Here is a 19,775-nt window from a genome sequence, read left to right on the forward strand (position 1 = left end):
ACCATGCTCATAGCATTCGCATTCAGTCAAAGCTCACATTTATGATCTTCGTCAAATACTAGCTCAAAGCCGTTTCCCACTCGATATCGTTAAGGGTCATGTACCTTTGTTAGTGCTTGGATGATTTCAAGATAATTTTTCATTCTGTACTTATATGAATGTTGTGTGATCAAACATGGGGTATAAAAAGTCCCTTAACTTCTTGAATATGCAAGATTAGCATCAGAGCAATAATACGACACTGCGAGAATGATAATTGAAAAGTTGTTCATTCCATTGACAATGCTATTCATGTTCCATGACATGCTGAAAGTGGTAGGACCACCTACCTAGTAGACTCAGTAAAAACACAGATAGCCGCCCAGTACCTGACCGTAATGTAATGCAACGCAATCCCTGAAATGCCCTTGTAAACTAGAGGCCCTAGTAGACGACCGGAAAAATGATCGCCAAATGACTCGACCATGTCAAGTAGGAAGTTATTGGCGTAAGGAAATATCAAATCCCCTAAGTAATTCTCGTTCCGCTTAAAGTAGAAACTAGTCCACCGTTCATGGATATAAGTTGTAGAAATCCCCGGCAGAAACTCTTAACCACGCCTAACCCTACCACTTCTCGTCGTTTTCGCCGGAGTCAGCGGCACGGCTTTTGTCTTGTTCGTCGCGGTCGAAGCGTTGTAGGAACGAGCAGTGCGTTTGGGCTTCGGAGCCGACTCGGAACCTTCTGCCTCATCTGTTTCAGCTTTGCGTTTGCGCGTGCGGGGTTGTATGGCGGATTGTGCATCTAGTGTAGCTGTGTCTTTAGGTTCTGGCTTGCGTCTTGAAGGCTGCGAAGCCACCTTTCTCTTAGCGGGAGCAGTTGTAGCAGCAAGTCCCTTAACACGCTTCTTGGGGGCATTCGCGCTGGTATTTGTCTCGGTGGATGAAGGGGTAGGTGGGTGCTGATCTGTAGCCGCTACAGCAGGAGACATGGGAACTACGAACGGAGATTGAGAAGAGGAGCTCGCCGCTTTTTTAGTCTGCTCTGGCTGTGGGCCAGCCTCTTGTGTTTTCTTTGGCGTACCCATTTGAGAGAGCCAGGAGGAAATGCCAGCGGCGAGAGGGTCGTCGTCAGGACGATTGAGCATGTCTTCTGCTAATTCTCCAGCAATGTCGTCAGAAGCCTCTTCATTCGTCATCATCCTCATAGCGTATTTCAGTAGTAGTGACTGATCGAATCCTTCGAGGGGACCTCCAGCTTCGGCCAAGCGCTTCTGTAACACAGTCTTCAAAGCTTCTGAATCTAACCCACTTGCTGAAATGAGGCTTTCCAACTCATCGTCTGATGCGTCCGGTGATGGTGATAGCGGGCCTGTCTTCGGCCCCCGCCTCGCTTTGCCAGATTTGCGTTCCTCAGGAGCTGGAACGTCTTCAGGTACGATGGATTCGTGAGAGGTAGGTCTGGGAGTCCCTCCAAGTCGCTCTCTCCAATCCTTGAGCAGGGCATACGGTTCCTCGTTTTCATTGAATGGTCTGACCCGCACGTTGTCCTCTTTCTCACGACTTTCCCGAGATCGCCACAAAACTGTTGGCGTGGGCGACAATGGCCTATCTTGAGCAACTTGACTGGCGCCACCCTCAATCTTCCGTTTCTTCTTGCTACGGCTCACATCTGCTCTATTCTTCCGCTTTTGGCCTGTCTTCGACGCCTTACTGAGCGCCTTTTTCTTGTGTCCTTCGTCATCATAACCCTCAGATCCACTATCTATGTCATTCCAGTAATCAAAGCGATCCCAATCTTCATAATTTTCATCTTCGTAAGGCGGCGGGGAAGCAACGGCGTGTTCAGCGAGATCATCCTGCAGCGCAAACGAGTCAGCGACTGCGTGCATAGTTCCAGCACTTCATTAAGTTCCGGGCGCATGCTGCTGGATCCAATATCGACTTACTGCTACATGATACGTTTCCTCGATATAGTACCAGGGATCGAAATCGTCGTAATCACCATCCGACCATGCGTCTCCGAGGTCTGACATGCTTCTGACTTTTAATGCGGTGCGACAGCAGGAGAAGAGCGGGGTACACCAACTGGTGTAATTGTAGAAAATTCGGCGCCGAAGAGCTCTTTGGAATAATGCGAAGCTATGTACCGTAGTGAAATAATTTTTTGGAGATCACCCGTGCAGTCATCTCACTGCGGCGCAGCGCCGGCTGGGACGCGTCGATGGTTGATTGGTAGGGCAATGCGAAATGGGGAAATGAAAGAAATGTGTGAGATGAAGTAGCTGAAGAGAGATGCAGAAATGGACTTTTTGTCGCAAGCGGAGGAGACGGAGGTTGGGAGGGTAAGACAATTGAAGGGTTGATGTTGTTGTAAGGTTTCGACCATCTGAAAGAGAGCGGACCTTGCAACGCTGGAATCCCTGGTTCGGCGGAGAAGCTGGATAGTCGCGGCATCATGTGCGACTTGGACGACTTGGACGACTTCGCGATATCACCATTACCCTCTCTTGCTCTCTGAATCTGACGATGCTAGCTATTTCCCGCTTCGGCAAGCATTAACTGTAGCACTGAAATGCAGCTAGGAATATTTGAAAGTTGATATGTTCCGTCAGGACCCTCGCAGGCATGTCTTCAATTGTCCTCCCGTGGCTCCCCGCGTTTCGGCTAGGCGCGGCTTTGCACTTTGAATATGCAGGCCGAGGACGCTTTTTGAGATACATAAACACCTTCAGAGGGACATTTCCACTTTGTGAAAACTGTGATTTAACCTCCTCATTCCTGTGTTAATAGTAATTCCCTTGTAATCATGCGTGCTCTCCGAAAACCAACCCATCTGTCTCGTCTCATCAGCCACAGCGGAGCTTCTGCAATCCGACGAAGCTCGACAGTTGCTCCGGTCGTTAAACCACTAACCTCAGTATTAATCGCGAATCGTGGCGAGATAGCTCTGTAGGCTTTTTGAATGCTCTGATATGAAGCATTAAACTGATTGAAAACCCACAGACGCGTCGGGCGAACAGCATCTGAGTACGGCATTCGAACGACGACCCTCTACACCGACCCTGACGCACGATCCCAACACGCCTTAAGCTCACCTTACGCGATAAACCTAGGCGATCCAACTGCATATCTTGATGGAGATCGGATAATTGAGGTGGCTAAACGGGAGGGTTGCGAGGGCATACATCCGGGTTACGGCTTCGTAAGTTACCGGTGAGGATATCGAGCAATGGCACAAGTGCTGACAAGAGCGCAAAGCTGAGCGAAAACCCAACATTCGCACGAAAATGTACAGAAGCCGGCTTGGCCTTCATTGGTCCGCCATGGCAAGCCATAGAAGCTATGGGAAGCAAGAGGTATGCCTCTCTAATTCATATCCTAGAATTGAGCTGACACAATATAGCCAGTCGAAAGATATCATGATCGCCGCCGGAGTCCCCTGTATACCCGGCTACCATGGTGGCAATCAAGATCCACAATATCTAAAAGACCAGGCAGAAAGCATCGGCTATCCTGTCCTTCTTAAAGCTGTAAAAGGTGGCGGTGGAAAAGGCATGCGTATTGCGAGGACCCCGGACGAATTCTTAGACCAATTGGCCTCCGCGAAATCAGAAGCACGGAACTCATTCGGCGATGATGTCATGCTGGTAGAGAAATACATCACAAAGCCGCGGCATATCGAAGTGCAGGTATTCGCGGATAGACACGGGAATTGCGTTGCTCTTGGGGAGAGGGATTGCAGTATCCAGCGCCGGCATCAGAAAATATTGGAGGAATCACCTGCACCCCACTTGAAAGAAGAAGTTCGTCAAGATTTATGGGAAAAAGCACGAGCAGCTGCGTTGGCCGTCAACTACGAAGGTGCCGGGACCGTCGAATTCATCTTCGACAACGACACCGGCGAATTTTTCTTCATGGAGATGAATACTCGTCTTCAAGTCGAACACCCGGTGACTGAGATGGTTACGGGAGAAGATCTAGTACGATGGCAACTAATTGTTGCAGAAGGCGGCAAACTACCCCTTACGCAAGAAGAAATCGAGCAGAAGATATCAGAAAGAGGAGCAGCCATCGAAGCCAGAATATACGCAGAGAACCCTGACATGAACTTCATCCCAGACTCTGGACTATTACTTCATCTCCGCACCCCTACTCCTACCTCGACCGTCCGCATCGATGCCGGATTTGTCGCCGGCGACGAGGTTTCCTCCCACTATGATCCCATGATCGCGAAACTCATAGTGCGCGCAGAAACACGGCAAGCTGCGCTGCAAAAGCTGCGCGCCGCGCTTGAGGAATATGAAGTCGCTGGTCCGATCACCAATATTGAATTCTTAAAGAAGGTTTGCGTCAGTCCCGCTTTCGTCGCAGGCGACGTCGAAACCGGATACATCGAAAAGTACCACGATGAGCTTTTCCTTCGCGAGGAGGTGAAGCCAGAGCTAATGGCCCAAGCCGTAATCGGCCTGCTGCTGCAGGAATCGGAGAAGGCGAAGCTCAACCCACTCTCCAACTCATCAGGAGCAATCGTGGGTTTCGGAGCGGGATATCAACAGCGCGAATTCCACCTCGTAGAAATGCCGGCCGATGGCAAGGGGGACAGCACTACCACCACTGTCCGCATTAGGCAGACGGCGCCACAGAAATTCGATGTTGAGGTCAACGGCGAGGAATTCGTCAACGTCACCAGTTCCCTAGACGCTCCGAATAAGATAACAAGCTTCTACCCCCACACCCGCCTTTCTACAACCTTCATCCAGGACGAAGACCGCCTGATCCTCTTCCAGCGGGGGAGGCAATACCGCCTGCAACTTGCGGTGCCTAAATGGGCGGAGAAAGCGCTTGGAATAAAGGATGTCACCAATAGTGTGCTTGCGCCCATGCCTTGTAAGGTATTACGAGTGGAAGTTAAGGAGGGGGATGAAGTCAAGAAAGATCAGCCTCTGGTGGTGATTGAAAGCATGAAGATGGAGACAGTGATTAGGAGTCCGCATGACGGAATCGTTGCGAAGATTGTGCATGGAAAAGGGGTAAGTGCTTTTTTTGTCTATTGACTTTTATAGATATTACTGACATGCCAGCAGGACCTATGTAAAGCGGGTACGGCGCTTGTGGAGTTTGCGGAAGAGACAGGTTAGTGAGATTCATGTATTAAGGTTGTGAATTAGATTTATACCCTCGACCTAGAAAATAGAAGCTTTATAGAAGTATCTTGAACAATAAAAGGGTGAAATAGTTCTTAGGCACATTGCCAATCTCCCAGTATGGTTTCCTAGCTGCCTATTGTACTCGCTGATTTGGACACTAATCGCATTTATATCCTTGGGATTTACTTACTCTTCTGCTGTAACTATCCGAAACTCAGTGTTTTTTTCGTTATAAAGCCTTCTACAGGCGGGACACAGCCCGTCTATCGCTGTCTTATTAAATTTGTTGTAGCATAGTGGGCATATCTAAGTGATTGAAAGCGACGGAAATTCGGGAGAAAGAGCTTATTGCAGCTCGTAGGGATAACGGGCAGATTTCCTCTTCGTAATCGTCGACGAAGCGGTCTTGTTTGACGTATTCCCTTTATTCACTGAGCTATTACTGTGATGTGCTCCTTTCCACTGGATTCGTTATTGATATATTTCTCCTCGCCTTGCACGCTAGTCACTTCTACAATATTGCCCTCTCCATGCCCACCTTTTGAGTCGCAGGTTTTCAGGCTGTTTCCCCTTGTTGGCTCTCTTTTTCTCTCTTCCACATCCGCCTCCTCTCCTCCTGTCTTGCTTCCACGCACATCTCCGCCCCTTCAATCTGATTTTCGGCCAGAAATTAGACTTCGACAAGCCTGACCAACATTCCTCCACTTGCCATCACCCAACGTGCCCTTCCCAGTCCCAACCTTGCCCCAAACCTCGCAATCCGATCCTCCTCCGCCTCATCGTCCTCCCCATCCCCTAACCCGCGCGTTGTCATCGTAGCCTCCCGAGCTCCCGCGACCGCCGCGGCGCGAGCTCCTCTGTTTCCCCGCGCGCGCTCCTCCAAGATGACTCACTCGCGGCGCTCGCGATCATCTCGCAGAGGTTCGGCGAGCCGGCTGGTGGCGGGGTCAGTGAGGACAGCGGCGACAAGGGTTTCTGCTGGCCCGTTGTTGTTGGTGTTGCCGTCCGCGCGTACCTGTTCGCCGTGTTTAGCGGTGGCGGCGGCGGTGGGAAGGCCGCTCCTCGCGCGCAGATAAGCTGTTCTGCCGCGCGCGGACGCTGTAGGCATCCCGAAGCGGTTGCCGCCGCGCGAGTTCCAGTACTCGCATACGACTTCCTGAGATCACGTGATTGCTTCGCCTGTTGTATATATTCTCATCCTTCATGACGACTCCACCTTATGGAGTCCTCACACACCATACACCTGCATCCCCGTGTGACAATATATAGTGTCGAGCCTTAATTAGAATTAAATCTGCTTTACATTATAATGGGTGTTGCGCTATAAATGGTTTGTTTGCTATAAACCCCTTTTAAAAAGATAAGGCTATATTAATAGAATCATGGTCTAAAGGCCGTCGAATTTCTGCGAGCAGTATATTACTAAGAAAACTACTAAAACGGAACTAAAGCAAATACAACTCAATCTGCAGCTTCCACTTAGGACAATCAAATCTTGCCAAGAGACAAGGAAGGCCAGTAGTTGTGGGCCTTAATACTAAAAGGATACTTCAGGGCCCGAAACTGTTCCCTATCCGGGTCCTCGCGAAAAGTTGACATTTTTATTTTCAAAACTCTACTAGCTTGTAGTGCACTGCCCACTTGTCTAAACCAATTTTGTAACTTTTCTAATAATGTCCTAAGTAGTGCCTGAGTAAAGCGGCGAGGGATGGTGTGGACGACTGGGGTTGGCGAGGGCAATTCGGGAAACGCAAAATAAAACGTCCCGACGGCCAACCGGGCACGACATCGTGATACACTTCCTTCAATTTCGAAGCCTCTCCGGGCCGCACCATACTATCTCTTCTCTCCCCAGAGACGAATAAACATTCTTAAAAGCAGCCGCAGCCATTTAAAGGTAGTGCACTGCGCCCGTCGCTGAAATAAAGCGCCTGCGCCTCTTATTCTCCCTTCTAGGGCCAAGTAACAGGTCTAGACGCTTGTTCAGCATCTTCGCGCGAAACGCTCGTAAAGCTCGTTGAGCATTCGTTAGACCGGTCGCTCCTAGGTGATGAACTTCTATTGTTACTTCTAGGGTTATAGTAATCCTTCAACAACTTCCCCAATAAAGTTCATGCTCGTCTAATTCAATGGCCCTCGAGCGTCGCCAGCGCACCCTCCGTGACTGAGTCCTAGAGTTCTACAGTCCTGTTGTAGGATAAAGATGCGACTAGCTTGCTACCTAGCGAGAACTAGACTGTCCAGTGGAAGATGCTCAGCTATTCTCAGCCATCAAAAACATCAAGACGGTCCAGTCGAAAACATGGTCGTATTTAAAGCTCTCGCGGAGGAAAAGAGTACTGAAGATCTTGCGGAGATATCGATAGCGTGGCGGGTCCCCAAAGCTAAGAGAGCGAATATGATGGAAATACTCGGCGAATTCTTTGGGGAGGCCATCACAAAGTTGCTCGATACTCGTTGCCCTTTTCTTCTCCAGTATCAACTTATCCTTCTGCTTCCTCTCTCGGGCCTTAAGTCCTTGCCAAGGGAGGGAACCGCGAAGGAAGTATACAAGAAGGTATCCGAGTGATTCCATATCATCACGACGGGACTGTTCTAAATCAAATGTCAGCCAAATCGTTTTGTAGAGTTGTAGGAATCGAGCATTACTCACCGGCGCCCAAGTGACCATTTATGCTGGCATAACGTGGCGTGCCAACGAGAGATGTATTCCATTGTTGAGCTTTATCTGAGTCTTTCGTAGCGACACGATATTCCGTTGAGAGTCCCAGATCAGTCGCATACACATTATTTCCATTATTTCCAACTCCCATTAAAAAGTTCTCAGGTTTGATATCCCGGTGAATAACCCCTTTAGAATGAATGTAGTGAAGACGACTGATGAGCTGGTCCGCGAGCATCAGCACCGTCTTGAGTGTAAATTTGCGACGGCAGAAGTTGAACAAGTCTTCAAGGCTCGGTCCGAGAAGGTCGAATACCATAGCATTAAAGTCGCACTCAGTGCCATACCATTGCACTCGAGGAATTCCACATCCACCGGCGAGTAGCTTGTAAATGCGGACTTCTTCATCTAATATAGAAGGATCATTGCGTGTAGATTCAAGCTTGATAGCAACGTGTTCCTGAGTTTCGAGATTGGTCGCTGGCAGGCCGTGAGTTCTCCAAAATAAAAACTTCTCGTCTTGGTTCAATACCTTCATAGACAGCGCCGAAGCCGCCCTTCCCAAGCTTGCGAAGAAGACGGTAATTTCGGTTTATACGGAGGTCCTGAAAAAGAGCGTTGTCAGTGTCCCGAACTATCCAAAGATATCAATTATCATCCTTCGGGTGGAAGGAGCCGACTGACCAAGTTGCCATTCCACAGCGCCTTGCCTGATGGTTCATTATGACGGCTTGTCATCCCGCTGTATGCTTCAACTGTCGACGTTCTGGTGTGGACTTGGCTAGGCAGCAATACTAATTCGTGAGAAAGCTAGAGTAGACCGGTTTTTCTAGCAATTCACCTGCTACAGCACCTGCCCCAGTGGGCAAGGTGCTTGATCTTACCCTTGCCACCCCCCTGCCCATCCCCACTGTTCTAATAACGCGATATATATGAAGATGCCCCCGCAAAACTCTCAAGGCCAAATGCCTCTGAACCAGACACCAGCAGCACAAACTCGAAAGCGAAAGCCATCTGGAGCAGAACCGATAACACCTTCTCCCTCACGGCCATCCGCCAAACGACGAAAGGCAGAAGGCCAGCGACAACATCAGACTCCCAGCAGATTCTGGGATAATCTTTCGCGGGTGTGGCTCACTCCTTGCGCTCTTCGAGAGTTCGACCGAAGGACTGTTCGACCTGTAGTGCCTATACCACCAGAGCTGTCAACTTTGAAGGAAACTCAGATTATAAAGCTCAAGCTCTTTGCCAGACACGGTGGTCCAAATCTCGCTAACCTTAGAGCCGTAAGTTTACGGATTATTTCTCATATGCTGCTAACCCTTTAACTCCAGGGCATCTAACAGTTGCCCAACTGATGCAACAGATATAGCCATTGAGCAATTCCTGAATGCCCGAGATAGTGCTGGTGCTAGTGCTGACTATTCTCTGTAGTATCCGGAACCTGCCCATCCTCTCGGTCACACGATGAGCTCTAGGGGTCGAAAACGGGCTTCGATATCTGCTTCGAGCACTAGACCCATCACGAATACCACGGGCAGTGGACCTTACGACCCTAACTTTCAACAGAAACTCATTGATGGCGGCGTCTACCCTTATGCTTACGAATACCCCGATGGCCGTGTACCAGCAAAACCGAGTAATTGGGAGGAGATCAATCGAAGATTGGCGCAATTTCGACGTTCCCTTTCGCCATCTGCATTCCCGGAGGAAAGGTTTGAAGAATTCGTACGAGCGGACGCACATGTTTCTAAAGAGAATAAAGTAACGAAAAAACTGGTCCCAATTATTGCAGGCAAGATTCGAGACGATAAATGCGATGAAGGAGAAATCCTTTATACAAACCTCGACGCTCTAACAAACGACAGGCTTAAAGTGGCTAAGCCGGACCTCTACTATGGCGCCCGGCAGGAGCAGCTCGACCGAAAAGTCCGTGAAGAACTCAGTGGCCATATCATCCCTTCGAGGCAGGATAACCTCCCTATCGCGCCAAACTTTTTCCTGGCCGCAAAGGGGCCGGATGGATCTCTGGCGGTGGCCGGACGCCAGGCTTGCTATGACGGTGCATTAGGAGCGAGAGGTATGCACAGTCTCCGGTCATACGGGCAAGGCGAACCAGCCTACGACAACAACGCTTATACCATTACGTCGATCTATTATGGCGGCACCCTCAAGATGTACACCAGCCATCCTGCTCAGCCAGCAGAACCTAACGGGAGACCCAGTTACTATATGACTCAGCTGAGATCTTTTGCTATGACTGATACTGCTGAAACCTTTCGGCAGGGGGCCAGCGCATTCAGGAACGCGGGAGATTGGACCAGGGAAGAAAGGGATAATGCAATAGCGCGTGCGAATGAAAAGGCAAATGAGGGCCACGGATCTACATTAAGAACTGAGGTTCCTAGCTTTAATCTACTTTCCAGCTTTGCGGCGTCTCAAGGTTCCGAGACTTTACTTGATGAGGCATCATACACAATTGAACCTCAAAGCCAAGACACCTCCTTTACCACTGATGGTGCAGTTTACGAGTCTGAGACTTCAACGGATGAGCTTTCCCGGGATATTATAACACCGGCCAAACGTCCAAGTAGACATTCACGGCAATCTCAGCGGAAGAAACAGAATACGGGCAGGCCTACTGCCACTGCGTCCGCCTCGCAAAGCACCCCAGCGACGGCTTAAGAAAGCGAGCGGTAGTTATAAACAAATGGAAAATTTTAATGCTATAAGGGGCAGAGCATTGTAAAGGAGCAGAGCGAAACTCTAGCGGATATATAGGTGTTGAACGTAGAATAAGGATAATGACTCTGTCTATTAAAAAGGGCTCTAGAAGCTCTCTATATACATCAGATAGGTGACAAATAGAATGACGACGACGTCATTCAGTAGGTCATAGTTAATGGAAACAGGTAATGAGACGTTCGATGAGACATTCGATGAGACATAGTTCGTATAGACGATCTAGGTCGTCAGACAGTAGTACGATGGTGGTAAGGAACTCCGATTCAGGTCGACACACCCCCCCAGCTGATCGACCAGTCGGTGATCAGCTGAATATATTAAGGACAGCGGTAAAGAGACACCCCCTAATTGATACTCGGACACCCCCCAATTGATACGCGGACACCCCCCACTGATTGAGTTTAGTTCCTCCCTTATTAAGTTAGAATATGACGTGAATTTAAGTTGTTTGCATCTGCACCAGTGCGCGACGGTCGCGCGCCCGTACCCAAAATATTACCTCGCATTTGCCTTACCTATTCCCACCCCAGCCTCTAACTATTGAGCGCCTCCACGGCCGCCCGGCTGGCTCTGTTTACGTCAATACATCGACTCATCGCGAGCCATCAGCATTCGAATAGAATACCGGGTATGCTACGCGTGGGCAAGGTCGTGGGCGCGGGTGCGGGTGCAGGCGCGGGTGCAGGCGCGAGTGCGGGCATACTTACAGAGGCAGTTCGTAAACATTAAGCAGAGGTAGCAACACTTAAATTAGTTCATGCGGCGCCTTACAGAGTACTGCGCAATTGAGGTGTTACGGTCATAAGAGTTATATTTTAATAATTTGATTTTCGCGATGCAGATGCAAACAACTTAAATTCACGTGATATTCTAACTTAATAAGGGAGGAACTAAACTTAATTAGTGGGGGGTGTCCGTGTATCAATTATCCGCCCCACGTGAATCCGGCTAAGCCCTCCGGGCTTAGCCCTACGCAGTTTAACGGAAAACTGAGTTTAACGGAAATGTTCACCCCAAATCCTATACACTAAATTCCTTATATATTTTCTTTACCCTAACCATGCCTATAGAATACGAAATTAAAGAGGTACGCGTATAAGATGCAGTTAATTTCTATCGCAGTATAGATAAGCCTAATATTACTAAGGCAGCTAAAGCAAAGGCCGCGCCGTATAAACGCGTCTATAATTGAATTAATGGCATTAAAAGCAAGATGGAGCGACGCAGCCCTAATTATAAGCTTAGCCCAGCATAGGAAGCTACTCTCCTTATATATATTAATTATATAGACCGTCTTAGTTGCTTTACTCTTATCTACTAGGTACACAGTGCCGCTAAACGGATTATTTATATGGCGACGCGTAATAGCGAAGAGCCTCCTACTCTTAGGCGTGACTAGACTATACGGTTTATTATAAGTAATCCTTTTTACTATAAAGTTAAATAGAAGCCTTTTAAGATCGATCGCGCTGTTATAACTAACCCTATTACTATTAATAAGTGGTATAAGTTATATTATAATATAGTAGATATATATTAGATCTAGAACGCAGATTAATATAACTTTAATAAAAGTAGATTTTATATTAGGATTAGAGGCAATTAGTTTATTATAACGCGTCTAAAGGAGAAGTCTAGGTTCTAGTTAGCCAGTAAAACAAATCGCGATTTCGCGTCGTACTTAGAGGCTATTAGTGGTAATAGCTATATGCTTCCACCAGCAATTATACTTAAGGGAGAATAGATTCTCTACTATTATATTACGCATATAGATCTTCCAGATAATTACGTATTAGGTACGCAAACAGTAGGCTATTTAAATAATAACTACGCGTTTAAGTAGATTAAGCATTTTAATAAGTATTTAAAGGCCCGGTAAGTAGGTGTATATTAACTACTTCTCCTTAATGGGCACGGCTCGCACCTTATAAAGGAGTTCGTAGAATATTGCGACGAGAACCATATTATTTTATTCGCAATTCCCCCTTATATAAGCCACTTTCTATAGCCTCTAGATGTTATTCTCTTCTAGCCCTTTAAGCATAACTATCGTAAGGCTATTAAGATGGCCACTTAAACTAGGTGCACGGATTTTAATAAGGTAGAATTTCTATACCATCTAAAGTCTATTTATAACGCTATATTTAAAGCCTTATCTATTAAATTAGTATAGAAGAAAATAAGGCTAATTCTATATAATCTAGAGGTTGTACTGTTAAAATTGCGCGAACGCGCATTTATACGTCCTTAAACGCCTCCACCTATAGTATAATAACTACCCCTTCCTAAGCCGCTATTAACACTAATAACCCTATAGAGCGTTAAGCGCTTAATTACACGGCTATATATAATCGCTAGTATACTAGATAGAAAGGAGAAGTAGCTATATAAGAAGCTGTTACATAGGGTATACTGGAATGCCTATTACCGGAAGCTAGCTAAGGACGACCTCTATAATATGCAGGCAGCTATTTAAGCCTATTAGAAGCGATAAAAAAAGGATTAACGCGTTATTAGTAAAGGAGGCTTAATATCTGTAAAGGATAGGCGCCTTAAAGTAAGCTAGAGGCTTAAAAAGGAAGCAAAGGCTATAGCACAGAAGGCTGCGCGAGAGGTGAAGAAGAGGGCTTAGGAAGACACAATAGCACAACTAAGTGGCTTAGGTACGTGATAATTGATATATAGAAGCTTTAATATTACTGCTTTAATTGCTCCTCCTTTAAAAGTTAAATATATAACGTCTATATATAAATCTACAGCTTCAAAATCACGTAGTGGGGCATATTTCCGTTGAACTCGGTTTTCCGTTAAACTGCATAGGGCTAAGCCCGGAGGGCTTAGCCGGATTCACGTGGGGCGGATAGGGGTGTCTCTTTACCGCTGTCCATATATTAATATACCCAAATAGGAAATATCCATGGTATTAAACTAATAAGTAAGGAGATGATGTAAATAAGCCAAACAGTTTGTAAAGCGCCAATCAATCTTATTAACATAGGAATTCTGGTTAAGCTAAAGCTTCTTTTGAGGTCTAGTAATCTGGTACTTCTTGATTAGCTCTTCCTTAAATAGTTGAAGCTTTAGTACGTTCTCTCTGCAGCAAATCGCCACAATATCGTCGACATAGACGCGGTAGGTCTCACGGGTCTGCTCTTCAGGAACTGCTTCTGGACGCGCCGTTCTTCGTGTCAACGGCTCGGAAGGCCCTGGTGGGGTCTCTTCTGGGGTAGGAGGCTCTGGGGTCTGTTCTGGGGTAAGAAGCTCTGGTAAGAAGTCGTCCTTTGAGGCTTGTGGGCTGATGACGTCATCGTCTTAACGACCGAGCTCTTCTTGATCGGTCGCTTGGTCTTGATTTTCATCAAAATCCACCTGTTGACTTCCACTGATATCCTCTCGAATTTCATCTACAATCTCGTTAAGTTCGTCTGACGTCTCGTCAAGCTCATCTGAGCTCTCCTGAAGTCCTTCCTGATCAGGAATGGGGTTAAATAAGGCCTTGCTCAAGGTCCTCGGTCGCGGTTCGTTATACTTAAGCGTCGATTGATCGCAATGGCGCTCGCAATAGGCAAATGTTTTGTAGTCGTTCTTGTACAGTAGGTTCCTTCTATGTCCCACCATACGTCCTTATTATTGAACTTCTTTAAGCAGGCCAAATTCGTATGGAAATCCGGTACGTACGCTGCCTTGGCTAGTAAAATCTCCCTAGGACCTAATAGCGTCTAGATTATAACCGCTGCCGTCCCTATACCCTTAATCGGGTTTATGCCCGTTCCGGCATATACAAAGCCATTACCTGGTCGGAGCTCGCCAACGAACCTCAATTAATCGTTGATAATGTGTATACTAGTTGCATTGTTAAGGATTACGCTGTCGTGTAGTGGGTAGTTAGTACCCGCATTCTAGGTATCTGCTTAGCATACGGCAAAGATACCATTGGGTTCCTTTTTAACTTCCTTTTTAACTTCCTTTTTAACTTCCTTTTTAACTTCCTTTTCCAAAGCCTACTACCTTAGCTTCTTTATTTTTAACTTAATCTAATTTAGGGCGCTAGTAATCCTTTCCTTAACTTTCTTAGCTATAGCTTTATCTAGTTTCTAATCCTTTAGTTAAGCTAATTTGTTAATATAAGGACAATCTTGGAACCAGTAAACCTCTCTATAGTAGCACGTTAGGGTATCTTTCTTCTATATTATTAAGGTAGGGGTAGTAGGAGCTTCATCCTTTAGAGCTCCGTTAATTAACTTACCCTTAAAGTTTACTATATTAATACTAAGCTAATCTCTACTATCCTAAGTAGTTTCTAGTTATTAATAGTTACGGTATATTTTAACTAGTCGATCTATAGATATTATATCGTCACTAGCCCAGTTATATTTATTAAATTTAACCCTCTACGTTAAAGCCTAATTTAATAATACTGGCTCTATAACTATTAAAAAGTCTCTAATTACTTAATTGCCTTTTATATCTAGCAGGTTAATCTTTTTATAATTATTATATATCTTCTCTTAGTTCTATAGCCAGACCTTAACATTTTAGTTCTTTAGGCCCTTCTTAACCGTAGTATACTGCGTATATAGGTAGAGCTAATATACACTATCTATAGGGGCAACTCTCCCCTTAAGAGCCACTAGGGTATTATATACTAAGTCAATACCCAGTATATAGGTGTTAATATTTCTAGCCACTATACCAGTAATATAGCTTTATAGATAGGTTAAAGCCGCCTTTTACTTTTTATATTCCTTCTCTACTAATCTATACCTCTTGCGGATAATTTAAAGCTTATCCTTTTTGTCCTTAAAAAGGGCCGTATATAACATTATTCCTAACTTTATATCTAAAGGCTTAGGAAAGACTGGTTTAAGCAGTTAAGGCAATTTATCCTACTTAGTAGAGGGGTCAACGTATTCCTATACGTCTCCTATTCTAGCTTAAAGCCTAATAAGGTTAATCTATTCGTCCTAATTAGCTTAGCTTAATAATATTACTATTATAGTAATAGCTTAGGTAAACGGTTAAGAAGTTATATTAAAGGTGCTTATAAAAACAAATAAAGGATTTAATAATAAACAACGACTTAATAAGGGGTATAATTAATTAAATCAACTAATTAAATTAGTAGGGGCAATATGGTAAGCAACCTAGGCTTATAACTATTAAACATAGAATAAGGATAATAACTCTATCTATTAAAAAGGGCTCTAGAAGCTCTCTATATATATTAAATAGGTAATAAATAGAATAACAACGACGTTATTTAGTAGGTTATAGTTAATAGAAATAGGTAATAAGACGTTTAATAAGACATTTAATAAAATATAGTTCGTATAGACGATCTAGGTCGTTAGATAGTAGTATAATAGTAGTAAGAAACTCCGATTTAGGTCAATAATAGGTTTACTATAAATAAGGCTAGTGTTAGGTAAAACCTAAGTAGATAGTTATATAGCCGCAAGGTATAGGCGACCTAGGGGCGACCCAGGGGCGACCTAGGGGTAACTCGCCTGTAAGGTACATGCGCTATATATGCCTAGGGAAAAACCTTCCTTACCTCGCATATAGACTCCTCCTTTTCCCTTAAGGATTCGTCTGTCTATATAATATACCCTATTATTCTATTAACTGGACTCCCTATCTATATCCTTACCTTATATTTAAATCCTTACCAATCTCCTTAAAAGGATAGCTAGTTTAATTTTTCTATAATGCCTTTAAAAAGAAAACTAATGCCTATACTTAAATAGTAATACGCTAATAATATAACCGCAAAACGCCTTAGAATTTAGTGTAGATAAAACCGCTAGAAATATACTAGTATAATCTAAGCCACGTTATAAACCTTAAAATAATTAGCTACTTATAAACGCTAAAGATTAGTTTAACTTATATACCTAGGCTTAATAAGAGCTTAGTAACATTATTAGCGTTTTACTAAATATTACTAATATAAAGGAGCTAAATAAGCTAGCTAAGAAAACAGCTAACTTATAGAGTATTATTAATTTAATAAAGCCCTTTTATTACCTTTTTAGTAAAAAGTATAAGTTGCGCATTAAATACATATACTAAATAAATCTTAACGCCTGTTAGCGACTTAGTTAATCGAGGCACGAGTACGGTAAGAGGGTCGCACAAGCCTATACGATTAGATTGTCTATAAACGAGGATCTAAAGCTAAAGAAAGAAAAGGAGATGGAGGGTAGCGCCGCTTGACGCCTTATATATACCTAGGTAGCCACCTAATTTTTTTTTATCTTTTCTTATATCCTCCTTACCTAAGGAGATACCAGAATAATAGCTAGTAGATAACTATCTCTAAAACTAGACAACCGTTACTAAAGCTAGATAACCGTCGCTAGAGCTATACAATTGTCGCTAGAGCTAGATAACCGTCGCTAGAGCTAGACAATTATTACTAAAGTTAAATAACCGTCGCTAGAGCTAGATAACTATTGCTAGAGCTATATAACCTTACTAAAGCTATATAACCGCTACTAAAGCCAAATAATAACTATTTAAATAACTAGCCAGCGAATACTATAAACAGTGTAAGAGATAGATGGATTAGATCTAGATCTAAATCCAAATCTATTAAATCTATCGGATCTAGATCGAGATTTAAACTTTATCCATTTTTAATAGGTTACCTAGGGCCTAGGCTTTAATTTTGCCGTATATTAAGCTAATTCTGGCGATTTTCGCTACTTACGTTACATAACGGCCTAGTATGGTTTTTATTATAATCTTTAAGTCATATAACTACAGCTATTTGCTAAGCTCTACCGCAGCTATCCACCGAGTTCCACCGTAATTGTCCACTAAGTTCTACTGTCCACTGAGTTCCACCACAACTATCTACTAATTTCCACCGCAACTGTCTACTGACTTCTACCGCAACTGTTTACCAAGTTCCACTGTAACTGTCTACTAAGTTCCACCGCAACTGTCTACCAACTTCCACCGTAACTGTCCACCGATTTCCACCGCAACTGTCCACTAATTTCCACCGTAACTGTCTACTAAGTGTCTACTAAGTTCCACCATAACTATCTACCAAGTTTTACTGCAATCTGCAGACCCTAGCTTCTACTAACTAATTAGGATTTTCTATACCCGGCATAGAAAATCGCTATTAGCTCGCTTACTACTAGCGCCTTAGCGGCACTCGCGAGGATTACTTAAATTAATAACCTCCGCCTCTTAGACCTAATTAACTCTAAAGAAGTTAACTTTATAGGCTTAAGTGGAGTTATATTAAGTCTTAAATTAATATTATTATTCTTATCCTAGGAGTAGAGATATAAAGTTACCTAGATCGTACTCTGCTTAAGGTGGTTGCGGCGTTTTATAACTATCTGGCTAAGACGGCTAAAAATACGTTCTGGCTTATTACTTATAGCTAGAATTAATAGGAGATTAATAGCCATTTAAGCAAGGTGCGGGTACTATTTATAGCCAATAGTTCTCTACTACTTAATTAGGGTCTCGCAATCTTTAACTTAATTCTATGTATAATAGCGATTATATTTATCCTGCACGGCAGTAAAATAACGTTAATAGCCGCTCTTTTAAAGACCTTTTATTCTATAGGCCTCTATAATATTAAGCTTACGCCTAAGCTTCTTCTTCTCCGGGGATAGAGCTTCTAAGATAGGCTATTACTTATAGTCTATAAGCTATAGACGTTTAACTAATTTACGGGTAGACGTAATCCAAGTCTTTTTATACTCCCACTAAGCTTTTATATACTACCAATTATATCTAAGATAGAGGACGACTGCGGCGATATAGGCTGCTAACTTATTAATCTTTATATAGTACTGTTAAGCCTTATTAAGTGCGAACTTAATTTATATAGCAAAATACTATTCTCCTTTAATTAATAAGGGCGGTATGGATTTAAAGCATTTATACGCGGAGGTAAGTTCTTTAGTAATATATTTAATATCCTACTAAATATTAACTAGCCCGCATAACTTGCTATCGCCTAATTAGCCTTATAGGTCTATAGTTACAACCCAGTATAGTTTAAGTAAATTTTTATACTATATTAGAACCTCCTAATTGTCTATAGTAAGTATATCTTTAAAGATTACATTTCGAGCGTTATCCTGGTCTTCTAGCTAAGTAGATTTTAGCCTCTCTTTTAGTCGTTTTATGCGTTGCTGCTCTAACTATATAAAGTCTTTAAATGGTACGCGAAGCTAATTTAGTATATAGAATTCCTTATAAGTACTATTTTAGCGGGTAACGTTAGATCGGGAGAGGTCTTAAGTTATTATTATATCCTATTAGTCCTCTGGGAGGATACTCTGGAGATATATCTTCTGGCCTAATAATTTATTAGCACTATTAACTAATTTATACTTTTAGAACTACTTACTTTTATACCACCAATGTCTTCTCTAAGGGCTTGTATACACCCATATAATTAAGTTATAAGCTTTACTAACTGGTCCTTGCTTCCTTTACGTCTATAACTACGCTTTTATATCCTTAGGTACTATATCCTCCGCTTTAAATAAATTTAGGTTATAGCGGTATAAGAGGTAGCGGGTAATAATGTTAATAATATAGCCTAAACAACGTAGCCGGCGCTTAATTGGATTAAAGTTAAACTTTTTTACAATAGCCATCATCACTATATTATTATTGGTCGCGTTATCTAGCATAAAATACCTAATCTGCTTATTCTTAATGCTAAAGTCTTTAATTACGGCAATCACGCCCTCTACGATATTAATACCAGCATATAAGCTAGTCTGCTCTAGAATAGCAAGAAGAGTTGCTTAAGGCTTAAAATCTTTATTAAGAAAGTGGGCAATAACACTATTAAGCGAAAGAAGGTTACCCAATATCTATAGGTTAAAAGATAAATAGATCTTACTAACTGCGCGTTATAGCTCTCTCTTTACTGCCGCCTTATAGTAAGCATAGCCCTTAATAATCCAAGATCTAACTAACCATCTACTAGGTATATATTCTGCTGCTTAAGGCAATAGATATTTAATAAACTTGCGAAAGACCAGCCCATTAACTTACCTAAAAGATATATTGTTATAGATAATCTATTAAAGAAGAAGTCGCCTAAATATCTTTTTATTAAACGTACGCGCCAACTTATTAAGAACCTGCTGCTTCTAGGGATTATTTACATTAAGACCTTTAAGTACAGAAATTAACTTTAACGCATATAGTACCTCCTTACCCTTCTTATTAAATATACAACTATAGACC

At 43.6% G+C, this 19,775-nt stretch overlaps 4 protein-coding genes across 4 annotated transcripts; 2 read left to right on the plus strand and 2 right to left on the minus strand.

The window, feature by feature from the left end:
- Window positions 1-589: 589 nt before the first annotated feature.
- On the minus strand, window positions 590-2,014 carry K441DRAFT_555791 (uncharacterized protein; the record flags this gene model as incomplete). The annotated part of the gene is made up of 3 exons (XM_067643298.1): window positions 590-844; window positions 959-1,837; window positions 1,928-2,014. The coding sequence occupies 3 exons, from the start codon at window positions 2,012-2,014 to the stop codon at window positions 590-592; spliced, it is 1,221 nt and encodes a 406-aa protein (XP_067505285.1).
- A 773-nt stretch (window positions 2,015-2,787) lies between these two features.
- Window positions 2,788-5,532, plus strand: K441DRAFT_634641 (methylcrotonoyl-CoA carboxylase subunit alpha mitochondrial precursor; the record flags this gene model as incomplete). The annotated part of the gene is made up of 5 exons (XM_067646412.1): window positions 2,788-2,930; window positions 2,985-3,183; window positions 3,240-3,337; window positions 3,385-5,011; window positions 5,066-5,532. 5 exons carry the CDS (start codon window positions 2,788-2,790, stop codon window positions 5,117-5,119), a joined length of 2,121 nt encoding a protein of 706 aa, XP_067505286.1. The 3' UTR covers window positions 5,120-5,532.
- Window positions 5,533-7,382: 1,850 nt separating this feature from the next.
- K441DRAFT_686590 (kinase-like protein) lies at window positions 7,383-8,528 on the minus strand (the record flags this gene model as incomplete). Its single annotated transcript, XM_067652010.1, has 4 exons — window positions 7,383-7,723; window positions 7,782-8,270; window positions 8,323-8,395; window positions 8,475-8,528. The coding sequence occupies 4 exons, from the start codon at window positions 8,526-8,528 to the stop codon at window positions 7,383-7,385; spliced, it is 957 nt and encodes a 318-aa protein (XP_067505287.1).
- Window positions 8,529-9,257: 729 nt separating this feature from the next.
- K441DRAFT_686592 (uncharacterized protein) lies at window positions 9,258-11,072 on the plus strand (the record flags this gene model as incomplete). Its single annotated transcript, XM_067652011.1, has 2 exons — window positions 9,258-10,321; window positions 11,066-11,072. 2 exons carry the CDS (start codon window positions 9,258-9,260, stop codon window positions 11,070-11,072), a joined length of 1,071 nt encoding a protein of 356 aa, XP_067505288.1.
- Window positions 11,073-19,775: the final 8,703 nt, after the last annotated feature.

The sequence above is a fragment of the Cenococcum geophilum genome (genome assembly GCF_001692895.1).
Source record: "Cenococcum geophilum 1.58 unplaced genomic scaffold K441scaffold_16, whole genome shotgun sequence".
Taxonomy (NCBI): Eukaryota; Fungi; Ascomycota; class Dothideomycetes; order Gloniales; family Gloniaceae; genus Cenococcum; species Cenococcum geophilum.